At 38.0% G+C, this 12072-nt stretch overlaps 1 protein-coding gene across 2 annotated transcripts in view; it reads left to right on the top strand.

The window, feature by feature from the left end:
* Positions 1-225: 225 nt before the first annotated feature.
* The window catches only part of PRKCA (protein kinase C alpha), a gene marked incomplete at its 5' end in the record, with an annotated part of 305495 nt that continues 293648 nt past the window's right edge, over positions 226-12072 (top strand). For both annotated transcript variants that reach the window (XM_034790526.1, XM_034790525.1), the window contains 1 exon segment: positions 226-257. In XM_034790526.1, the coding sequence (XP_034646417.1) occupies positions 226-257 (32 nt within the window).

The raw sequence follows: 12072 nt of genomic DNA, 5'->3' as shown, positions 1-12072 counted from the left end.
AAAGGTTTGCCAGAAGATGAAATTACATAGCTGGAATCTGCTGCTATTCTCATCTTTGAAATAGACGGGTTAATGCTTTGTTTTGTATTATAAAATCTGTTGCTTTCTTAACAAAACCTGAAATCATGTAGTTTAATGTGAGTTTTTTTTTTTTATTATACTAGGTTAGTGGGAAGAAGCAATAACTAAATATGTTAAGACAATGTTTGTCTTTTTCCCTTGCAGGGGGTTTGGGAAACAAGGATTTCAGTGCCAAGGTAAGCCACAAATAGTTTATTGATTGCCATACAGTGTTACACTTCATTTTAAATCCAGCCAAAGGTTGACTGGTATAGCAAGAAGGAAAAGCTATGCAGGTGCTCTGTCCGTATGTACGTTGAAAAGGATTAGAATTGTTGAATTAAGATTTTTTTAAAATGTGAAACAGGCAAACCAGAAAGTTTCTTTTGACAGAGTTTCCTCAAATTAAATGTCATCATTTGCATACAGTGCAGCCTCTAACTTTTTACAAAAAGAATGTTTATGCAATTTATACCTTACAAGTATCACTTTTTTTTTTGGATCAGGAGGTGCTGCATGTGGGGGTGTGTTGGAAAATGAAATCACCTTTTAGTCTTATGGATTTTCTTTCATGTCCCAATCTTTTTGTTTTTAATCTTCATCCTTTTTACCTATAAATTCAGATAGACCATTGGTTTGAACTCTGTTTTAATCAACACAAGGGAATCACTCTGTGATAGAGAATACAATTAAGAAACCCCCAAACGATAAAATGAATGTAATTAATTCCCAGTCAGCAGAGCTAGCAATTATTGTAATAATGTGAACTGATAACAGTTGGAAGTTATATTAGGATAGATATATTAAAACTTATTTCATGCTACATTCTGTTATAGGCTTTATAAACTGCGCCATTGTGATACTCATTCAGTATTTATTCTGAGTTAGCAATAGTTTTCTTTGTCTACTTTATATATAGTATCGTACCCTTTTAATGTTTTTAGTAGATGTCAGCATGCTGTAACTTCTTATAATTTATCTGTCCTGTTGATGCTACATGTGTACTCAGTAGCTAGCCTTCTGGCTCCTTCGCTCATTACACTTTCTACGATTGTTTGCTAATGCTTTAAACCACATTTTTCTATCCTCAATACTGATTTTATTTATTAAGTAGGGGAATGAGCGCTCTGTTAGTTGTGGTCATTTCATGGCAGGGCTATTTTGATGTTAGCTGGCGCTTTTAAAAATAAAACCTTTCTCGTCCTGTACATACAGGGGTGATATTTTAAAAAAATATACCCTTGCTACTATTTTTTTCTAGTGAAAAAGAGTGACTACAGTACATTTATATCCCCCTTTCTAAAAGTGTAGTCTATATTTTGCCTGTTGTCCACTACGTAAGCCTATTTTTATCATAGAATTTACACGGGAAAAAAACCTTGTTACTTTTAATCCTCCTGCTATCCCTATGTCTTATTGCTCTTTGTAAGTCATTGATCTAGTATCATACTGCCAAATCTTTAATAACGTGACACTCTCTTTGTTCCATTAAAGACCTTAAAATTTGGCCTCTAGTGAAGGAATTATTTAAATATTCAACACGGGAAGTTCCCTGAACTACTTAGATGTTACAAAAATTAACTAAGAATGGGGAGTGAGAACGTTCTCCATTCATTTTGTATTTGTTTTTAGCGATGAACCTTTAAAAAATCAGTTGGTAAGGAAGTACGCTTTTTTGTGTGTTGCCTTACTATGAAATGTGCATGTTCTTTTTCTAGTGTAATTCACTATTATGGGCCGTGAGCATGTCAAGTATTTAATATGTTGGAATTTAAGGGCCTCCCTGATTTCTCCCTTTATTGCATTTTACTGATAGAAGCTGGTTGAATACATAGAGAAGCTTCAGCTATGTGAATAGTTGGGTATGCTCAATGTTTGGCAAGGAGGTGTGTAAGAGCACGGGAATGAACTAGCTCTGAAGAGAGCATGTTATACTCCTCCTCCTCAAATATTTAAAAAACTTGGAACAAGATGGGTAAAATAAATCCAGTTCAAAATCTTTTCAAACTTTCTCATAAGCCTGCCTTTAACTCTATGGGGTTAGGAGGAAACTTCCCATGTGTTATTCCATAATTGCTTATTGCAGAGTTTGTTGCATCTTTCTCTTAAGCAACTGATATTTGCACTTATCCACCAATGATACAGGACTAGATGGACTACAGTCAGATTTAGTATGGCAATTCCTGTTTCCAGTTTCTTATCTTTTGGGAGGGTTTTTCCTACTACACTTACACTCAAACTGGTAGGGTTAATTTTAATTTTCCGAGAGGAGGCCTGTTAGGTAAGGAATGATATTTATCATAGGTAAAGATCAGAGTTTGATCTTGTCTAATCTCCAAGACATTGTCTTGGCACTGGCAACAGTGGGGGATTTCATGCTCTGGAAGTGTTTTTTTTCCTGGACCCTGAAGATGTCCTTCTCCATGTTTCTTGTGCATCCATCCAAGCAGTATTTCTGTGCTTTTACACTACCAGAGGATACTCTGGACTGTGCATTTGGACTCTGCTCTTACATGGTCAAAAGTAATAAAGAACGTGATCATTTAAAAAAATTCTCATCTTTATCATGGTTGCTAATGCCATAAAATACATTTCTTCATCCTGAATGTAGTTTGTCTGTGTGTTTAATGCACCAATCACTGTGGTATCTGATCTTTCCTACTATAATATTTAAATGATGAACTTTGCTGTTTGTTGATCCACATGAAAGTGAAATCACATTCATTAGACATATTATCAGGAGTTGTCCTTGAATCTTAAATCACACTCTCTGATAATTGGGTGGGTGCTGCACTTCAGCTCTCTGACTTGAATCATAGTTCTTTAGTTCAAAAACAGTTCTAGTATGGATAGAAAATTAATTGTTCATTTCTTTCTCTCCTTCCTTCCTTCCTTGTGCCTCTCCCTTTTCCTTTATTATTAATAGAGTTATGTTTGAGGTCAGACTGTTTCACTGTAGCACCCATGCAACTCCGAAATGCAGGATTAATTGGGAACTTCAGGCCAGGCCAGGGCGTTGTTAACTGAAGTGAATAAGTGAGAAAGTTTTGCTGAATCTGAGGACATTGAATAAGAATATAAAGGGGAAAATAAGAAAAGTAGAGAAATACTGGATGATGGGCAGATGGAAATGGAAGCCCAAGAAAAAAAGTGGACCTTTCACCTCCTGGCAGCTAATGCAAAATAAAATCATAAATTTTATCTTAATTATGTAGTTCTTTAAAAACGTGTGTCTCTGTCATGTCTTGTGTGATTAGGGATTTTGTTTGTTTTTTTAGCAACATTACAATATTCATGTCCTTTGTTGTAGCCTAATTGTGTTACCTTGTCTTGATCTGGCAGGAGGTGGTGTGTAGAATGGGATTGGAGAGGGGGGAGAATGAATATGCAAAGTGAAATGTTAAACTTGCTGTTAATTGAAGTTGGTCAAACCAAATTGATTTTTACAAGAAACTTTTTAACTCTAATTTAAAAAAAAATCAACCAAATTTTTATATCTTGGAAGCTAACTAGTATTGGAAATTAATGGAATTGTATGGTATTTGGAAAGCTGCTATAGTTAGTGTATCATTTAACATTCCATGAGAAATAAAGTCACTACAGTAAAAGCTGTGTTATCCGGCACTTTACCAACTGGAAAGCTCTAGAAACTGGCATTTCTGATATCCATTAAAAGTCTGGTTGTTGCAGGGCTGGCAGGCTCCCTACCTGGCTCTGCCTGGTTCCCCGGAAGCAGTGACTTGTCCCTGCTGCTCCTAGTCAGAGGAACAGCCGTGGGGTTTCCGTGCGCTGCCCCTGCCCTGAGCGCTGGCTCTGCAGCTCCCATTGTCTGGGAACCGTGGCTAATGGGAGCTGCGGGGGCGGCGCCTGCGGGCGGAGGCAGTGTGCAGAGCTGCCTGGCTGCACCTCTGCCTAGGAGCAGCAGGGACATGTCACTGCTTCTGGGGAGCCACCCAAGGTGAGCAACGCCCAGATCTAGCACCTCAAAACCCCTCCCACACCCCAACCCCCTGCCCCAAGCCCCTTCCCTAACCCAGGCCTGGTCCCCACTAAGCCTCCACTTCGGACTAAGGTACGTTAATAACGTAGCTGAATTCGAAGTACCTTAGTCCGAACTTACCGCGGGTCCAGACGCGGCAGGAAGGCTCCCCCGTCGATGCTGCGTACTCCTCTCGGCGAGCTGGAGTACCAGCGTCGACGGCGAGCACTTCCGGGATCGATCCCAGAACATCGATTGCCTGCTGCCGGACCCTCCGGTAAGTGAAGACGTACCCCCAAACTCCCCCCTCCGAGCCCGCGCCCCAACTCCCAGCACTGAGCTCCCTCCCGCACCCAAATTCCCTCCCTCCATTGGTAAGTATAACTCTCAGTTAACCAGTATTTTCGCCCCCCACCGCCATTCCCGTAACGTGCTGGATAACAAAGCTTTTCCTGTATTAACTTTCTAAAAAGGAAACAAACAAAAAACCTTTGAATTCATTGTTGTTTTTTCTTATTGAAAGGCTCTGAAATACTGAAGAAGGAATAAACTTAGAACAACTATGCAGGGTGAAAGCTGGGACAATGACTGTAAATGAAGTGATTGTAAATAACAAGAGGATAAGGAAGTAAAAGAACTGCAAGATGCTAGCTAGAAAGCAGGTTCCAGAAACTGCATGACATTTTAAAATAAAGATATTAGATTCAGAGAAAAGACATCAATGAAGAATATGACAAAAATTTCAGAATGACAGAGAGGGAAAAGAAAAATTATTATAGTGACAGCTCCTAGCACAACTATAGTATAGTTCTTGGTCTGTCTGATTCTCCATGTTGCAAAATCTCACGCTAGACTGAAACTTGACATACAAATTGGAGTTTGGGTATTTTTTCTTAAAGCCATAGGTGGCTTAAGCTCTCTTTGGCAGTAAGTTATTGAAAGAGGGGAGGTGGAATGTTCCCTGGTAATATACATTAATGCAACAAACCGTAAAGGCTTCCAGTAATCTGCTACCGTAAAGGACCCTAATTGAAGAATTTGCGCCAGGTTCTTACGAATTAACCCACAAATCCTAACTCCATGCATTTACATGAACTGTTACAGCTAATGCTGCATGTGTTTTAGGTACGTCTCATACTCTTCCATATTTTTAACTTGTATCACAGGAAAGTCATATACAAAGTACTACTAAAATTCCAATTTAAAGTGACACTCTTGGGATAAAAATTTAATACAAGTTCTTTCTTATCTTTGTATACTCTTTGTTCTGGATTCACTTTGAGTCTTGCAACAGTGTTTTTCCTTTGTCATAGTCAGTTTCAATTTCTAGCTGCCGTGCACTAGGCCTGTGCTGCAGTGTTGGGGTTTCAACATTGCAGGAGACAGTTTATATCCAAAAAATATTTTCATTAATGTTTTAAAGAAAAAAGATAACGTTTCTTTTTATCTTTGATTCCGTATAAAAGTCTTGCACAACTTAACTTTTGGGTGTAAACCAAACTTAAATTTAAATTTATCCTTTACATTTACAAAGGATAGTAAAATCAGACTTTTGTTGTTTGTATTTCCTTAATGCTCAAAGGCCCCAACCTAGTGTACTGTGTGCTGGGACAGTTGTTGGCTCAAAGAGTTATTCTTGCACAACTGTAGATGTATCGAGAGTGAAAATGATTTTGGTGAGTTCATCCTAATTCATATTCAAAACCACCATTTAGGATCCCATCCTATAAGTTCCTCTGGGTCATTTCATGGAGGGCTTGCACAATTTTATCACAATTTGGTATAATTGTTAATCTCTTCTCAAGAGTATTAGGATTGGAATCATGCAGGAGTGTTGGAAAAAACATCATGCCTATCTGTGTGGCACGGAGCAAATATTAAAATTATATATTGCAGGCCAGAACTGAGTTGTGTTACCAGAGTTCAGTGGGAAAATTTAAAAAAAGTTTTTGTCCGCGGTATACCAGTCCCTGGCTAATTCTGATTTTTTTGCGGAATTCTGAGTCCTTCACTATATAGTGCACCAAATTAATACAAAAGGAAATTTTTTTTTAAAAAGTATCCTAAGCATTAATGTGACTGCCAATATCCACAATGAACTTTATTGAATGAAGTTAAACCTTACTGAATTAGGGTTAATGCCTTTGAGAGATGTTGTTGTATTAGAAATGCAAATGTTTATGTACATTTTGATATTGTATGGAACTTCTTTAGCAGGAAGACAAGATAATACAATCTCTGGAAGGTATTAGGAAGTTCAGAGGTTTTTCTGGAACAGCTGTATGTGAAGTGGTGCAAATTCTCCCCTCTGAAGTTAATATTTTGAGGATATTAACTGGGGAGAAAGACCCAATGTGTACTACTTACCTGTTTCTGGAAACTCCAGATTAAAGACACCTGCAGTGTATAAATGGTGAACTGAACATGTTATGAGTGCACTTTTCCCCTCTGTTGATACTCACACCTTCTTGTCAACTGTTGGGAATAGCCTACATCCACCTTGATTGAATTGGCCTCGTTAGTACTGACCCCCCACTTGTTAAGGCAACTTCCATCTTTTCATGTGCTGTTATATATACACCTGCCTACTGTGTTTTTCACTCCAAGCATCTGATGAAGTGGGTTTTAGCCCACGAAAGCTTATGTTGTTGCTGATACAGACTAACACGGCTACCACTCTGAAACCTGTGATGAACTTGTGACCACAAGGACTCCCCTAGGGTGAGGGAGTTAAATGACACATCCTGCCAGAATTTGTGTTAGGGTTGGGGTTAACCAGTATAAGCTTATTAACATGCATGTAGGTTCTTTTGTTGTTTTTAATGTTTTGTCTGCATTTCTTTTTACCTTAAGAATAAAGTAGGCTTGCTTAGAAAAAAACTGTGTGATACTTATAAATGTAGCAATTACATTTGTCAACCATCTCTGAAGAAAAAGCCAGCAGGTGTCCTGGGGCACCTGTCTGTGCTGAGAAATACATAGTGAAGGCAGGGAACTGTGCAGCTTGGAAATACCCTGGTCAGAAGGGAGAAGGACGTAGATCTCTACCCAAGAGAGGCAACATCTGGGGAAGCCTGAGGGTTTGGTGCCCTTGCTGGACCAGGAAGGGGAAATACAAGTGCAGTTGCCATGTACTGTACTGTGACGATTACATCTGAATTTTCTGGCTCTGTTCTTCAGTCACTTCACTGAGCTCAGTTATTGCAGTAACATTCAAACACTGGCTGATTTTTATAGTATTAGAAGTGGGCCTGAACCAGAGCAATCAATTTGAATCTCTCCTAACTTCAGGGAATTTTGGTTATGGGTCAAATTCTAGATATGAACTTTGCAACTTGGTTACATATCTCTATAGTACATGTGACTGCTCCCATTCATTGTTCCTCTTCTGGGTTTTGTGTACCAACCTTTCTCTGTCTGCCCTTTTGGAGGAGGCAGGATGAGTGGTGGTAAGGGGCATCTGACTGCACTCGAGAAGGGTAGATCTTAAAGCTGTAAAATATTGCTGAGAAATGTTGGGCCTGATCCTGCTCTCATCGAAGTCAATGGGAATTTGCTGATGACCTCTATGAGAGTAGAATCTTGGTCCATATAGTTGGTGCACAATTGAGATTGATACACTATATGAAAATCTTGCACTTAGCTTTAAAATTCGGGCTCCATAGAGCTTTGTGTAACTATTAAGGTTGTCTTTCTGGACCCTTGCATTTGTAATCAGTTTCTCTACTATTTAATAAAACATTAATACTGTATGGTAGAATCATTGTCAGCATGTTGTAACTCTGACGGATTGTTAGTAAACAAATTGCGTTCAAGTTTACTCAAGGTGTTCTCAGATTTGAAACAGTTTTTTCATTCTTTGTAGGTCATCCTTGTGATTGTTAGTGAAAACATTGTAAGATCATAAAAATGATTTTTTCCCCATTGTCAAGCAAGAGAGCAAACTGGTTAGATGGGTGGGGGGGAGGGGGAAGGGGAAGCTTTTTGCTCTGTTTTCTGGAATCTCTACAAGGGGAATGCGGAAACGTTCAAATAGAAATTTAAACAAATTATTTTGTCTTCCAGAATATGAATGTTTCTCTTTTTAAGGAAACAGCCTTTATGATAAGCATGCTCATTAATGTGGACCTTGTTTATTTTGTATTTTTGTTTCCATCTGTTTCCATTTTTAAACAAAACATTTTCTGTGTGAAAACAGAGATGCATAATCATTCTAAAGAACGAGGATGGTGCACGTTGAAGAAATTTAGGGCCTGAGGTTGTTCATGTAATTTCTTTTCTGTGCCTCAGTCTGGGTTTGGTTCCTTGAAGTAAGAATCAGTTTTATTTCCAGCAGTGAACATGAGATCAGCATTTGTGGTGTTGTTGAGTAAATAATTTTCCCATGTTCAGATTTTGTGGTCACCTACTGCAAACTCTCTGCCTCTTAATTTACTACTTCAGTGCCTTTAATGGAGTTGCAATACTCCACACACTTCATTTTCCAAATACATTTTAAGATTTGAGGCTGACTGACAAACTGCTTAGCAAATCAGGAAGTCTTTAGAGTTTGTGTGTGTGTGTGTGTGTGTGTATGTGTGTGTGTGTATTATTGACTTAAAGAGCTAATAATATGCTTAGCTAATCCATGTAACTGTGTCCCTTCTATGGTTACTATCACTCTCTCCCTCCATTCCCTCAATTTGTTTGAGTGTTTTTTATGCCCAGTTGTTGCATCTTGTCTTAACTAGATTGTAAGCTCTTTGGAACCGGGTCTGTATCTTATTATGTGCAGCACCTAACACAGTGAGACTGCAGTCTTGTTTAAGGTCTCTGGGTAATATTGTAATGCAATTAATATCATAGAATCATAGAATATCAGAGTTGGAAGGGACCTCAAGAGGTCATCTAGTCCAATCCCCTGGACTATATTATATTTATATTAATAAATTAATATATTTATTAATATATAATAAAATCAGTTGGGGACTAAGCCATTTCCTTTCCTTGCAAAACAAATAGCATGTTAAGAAACTGCAACATAAGATCCTTTTTTATGTCCCCTTCACCTACTATTCTTTCTCCTGTGCTCTCTGAAATAAACCTTGGCTCTTACGTCCTGTTCTTTTAAGCACTGTCTTAATTATTCATAAAAAGGAAAAAAAACTTTTTTTTGTAAAATAAAAGATCTTTTTGGAGGGATGGGGAACATACAGCACAGGAACATTAGAGACTAGTATCTCTTATCTGAAGAGATAAGTGGTGGTCTTTGGCTTGTTTTACACATGCAGCATATGTTGATTTCCCTTTCCAGTCTTAACATATTTATAGAGGCGATGTCAGAAGTTTTCTTTATAGGTGAATGAACTAGGGGTGTGGCAGCTTTTCTATTCGTTCCTCTTGTCTTCCCAACAATAGTCTCATGTTAATTGCTTCCCTCATATGAGGTCTGTGCTCTAGCTTCTTCTATTTTTTCCTAATTAAAAGAAAGAAAAATGTATTTCATTGCTACTGCTTCTGTTCCCAGAAATTTTGCTGCTGAGGTTGGACAGGAAGTAAAGTCTCCCAAAGTTTTGTCTGTCTCTTGATGTCTGTGTAAGTTTTGCAGGCAGATTGGATGCTATACATGACCCCCTTTGAAAAGTGCAGTTCTGTGCTGTGCTCTGTATGTTTGAGCTTCTTTATAAATCAGTTTAATGAATACTTCTGTTAGCCTGATGCTAAGATTGCAATTTAGTTCTACAGAAGTCAGTGCGACTCTGTAGGGGAGTTAAGATCTGTGCTTGCAAATGCCTTCTGTAGAATCAGGGTCTATTTGAGTGCATCCTGTTGCAGGTGAACATTTAACAAATATAAATATATTTTTTTCTTAAGTACATTTTAAATAGATTCCTTTGCTTTTTAACTTCTGTCTGCATTTGTTTTGCACTCCTCTCCTCTTTTTTTCCCTTCCCTTCCCAATAACACACACTCCAAGTAGGGAGGAAGCATGGTTTCTTATGGGACTGATACTGGGGGATCTTTCCAGCTGTGCTGAAGAATTCTGGAATATCTTTGAATATTAAGAAGAGCTTGAATAGGCCCTCATTGGTATTGTCACTCCTTGCAGGTGAAATGGCCTCGGCTTGAATGGTTTATCATTGCAGGATTGGGGTCTTCATTTCCCTCAGCCTCACTTATGTATACTAGGATGAGTTCTTCCTCCTTTCACAGGGGTGTTTTGAGGATATATTCATTCATGTTTGTGAAAGGCTCAGGTACTAGACTGATGAAAGCCATGGAAAAGACTATAAATAAAGTAAAATAAAACTAGGTGTACAATAATGAGTTCACAATTTATTCATGGAGTAGACATGCTTTATTGAAATAGGAAAGTACATCATTTACTTGTTTTCCAGGCAACTTCTGTTGGAAAATCTGGGCTTATTGCACGGCGTGTGTGCGTGCGTTTTGGTTTTTAAGAAAATGCATTTTGACTCATTTTAGGTGTTCTGGAATTATATTTCCACAACAGCAGATCCACCTTCCTCTTCTGTGCACTTCTAACATGCTCACTTTTTTTTTTTTTTTTTGCTTTAATCAGTTAGCTGTTCCAGTCATTTTTACAGTTAAAGAAAATGACTGTTTCATTGCCCTGAAAATGGTTTTATGAAACTCTTCACATTCTAATTAAGTATGTGGGAGTGATATCTGATTCAGAGATGACAGCCAAACCAGTTTGAGTCCTGGGCAGGCAAAATTGGTGTATTCTTTATTGTTCCATTTGGTTTTGCATGATTGCAAAACAAAACACCACAACAGCTGCTGATATTGAGCCATACCAGTATTCGGTTCATGTAAATTGACTTGCAAAATAGCATTTTAACATATTAATTGTGTTGGAGCTGGTGTTTAGCAAGTGTTCTAAATGGCTTTCTCTGTTATAAGCAGAATTTCTTGAAATGTTGGGAAGAGAATTTGTTGAAAGGTGAAGTAAAAAAAAAATCAGATTTCCTGACTGAGATTCAGTGATTTTTGTTTTAGTTTGAATTTGTTTTTTACTGGATATTACTTCCTCATTCAGCGGCAAACTCTCCAAACTTTAGTCACATGAATCATTCCACTGTTAACACTGAAGTTAATGACAGGTTTCACTACAAAAGTTTTTTCTCTTAATTAATTAGCCTCTTAGAGTTAGTAGGGCAACTCCCACCTTTTCACGTTCTCTGTATGGGTATACTGTATATATCTCCTTACTATATGTTCCATTCTATGCATCTGATGAAGTGGGCTGTAGCCCACAAAAGCTTATGCTTAAATAAATTTGTTAGTCTCTAAGGTGCCACAAGTATTCCTTTTTCTTTTTACTGAAGTTAATGGAACTATACATATGAGTAAAAGTCTGTAGGAACTAGCTCTTAGGGCCGAATCTTGATAGTTGTTATAAACTACAACCCTGTTCAAATCAGCAGGCGTTAACTGAATGGAAGTTACAGATACTTAGATATTTGTCATTAGTTGTTCACTGGTTATTGCTATTGGAAAATGAACTCTTGAAACGTTAAAAAATACAGTGGAATCTGCTCTCAAGACTTCCTGTAATAGATGGCTCCTATCTCAGGCAAATACACTCAAATGGTTTGTCTGTGGATTCCAGTATAACTTCGTTTAACCTTGAGTTAAAACCATTCCTATACAAAACAAGCAGTTTTTGCTGGTACTTTGAGCTTTATTCTACTGAGGGAAATGTGTAATTTTTTGGAGATTGCCTTGTGTATGTGCATATTTCCAATTGCCTGGTGTTCGCTTTTGTTTTTCTCTCCAAAGTGATACACTTCTCTGAAAATGTGTATTTTGCCCCTATAATGTTATGGGTTTGTCTGCATTTTTATTACTCTCTTTCCCCCCCCCCCTGCCCCCCTCACTTCCACCATTCTAAATGGCATAGAAGTCATCGAGCATTTTGATATGGACTGAAACCAAAACTTGTCTGGTTTGCAAAAACAGCTGCCTTGCATGCCCTGCCATTTAAAAAAGTAATGAAGTCTGCATAAGCTTAAAATGCATGTACGCGA

Source organism: Trachemys scripta, chromosome 14, assembly GCF_013100865.1.
Source record: "Trachemys scripta elegans isolate TJP31775 chromosome 14, CAS_Tse_1.0, whole genome shotgun sequence".
Taxonomy (NCBI): Eukaryota; Metazoa; Chordata; order Testudines; family Emydidae; genus Trachemys; species Trachemys scripta.
Note: the sequence above shows the minus strand (reverse complement) of the source record. Positions and strands in the feature narration are given on the sequence as shown.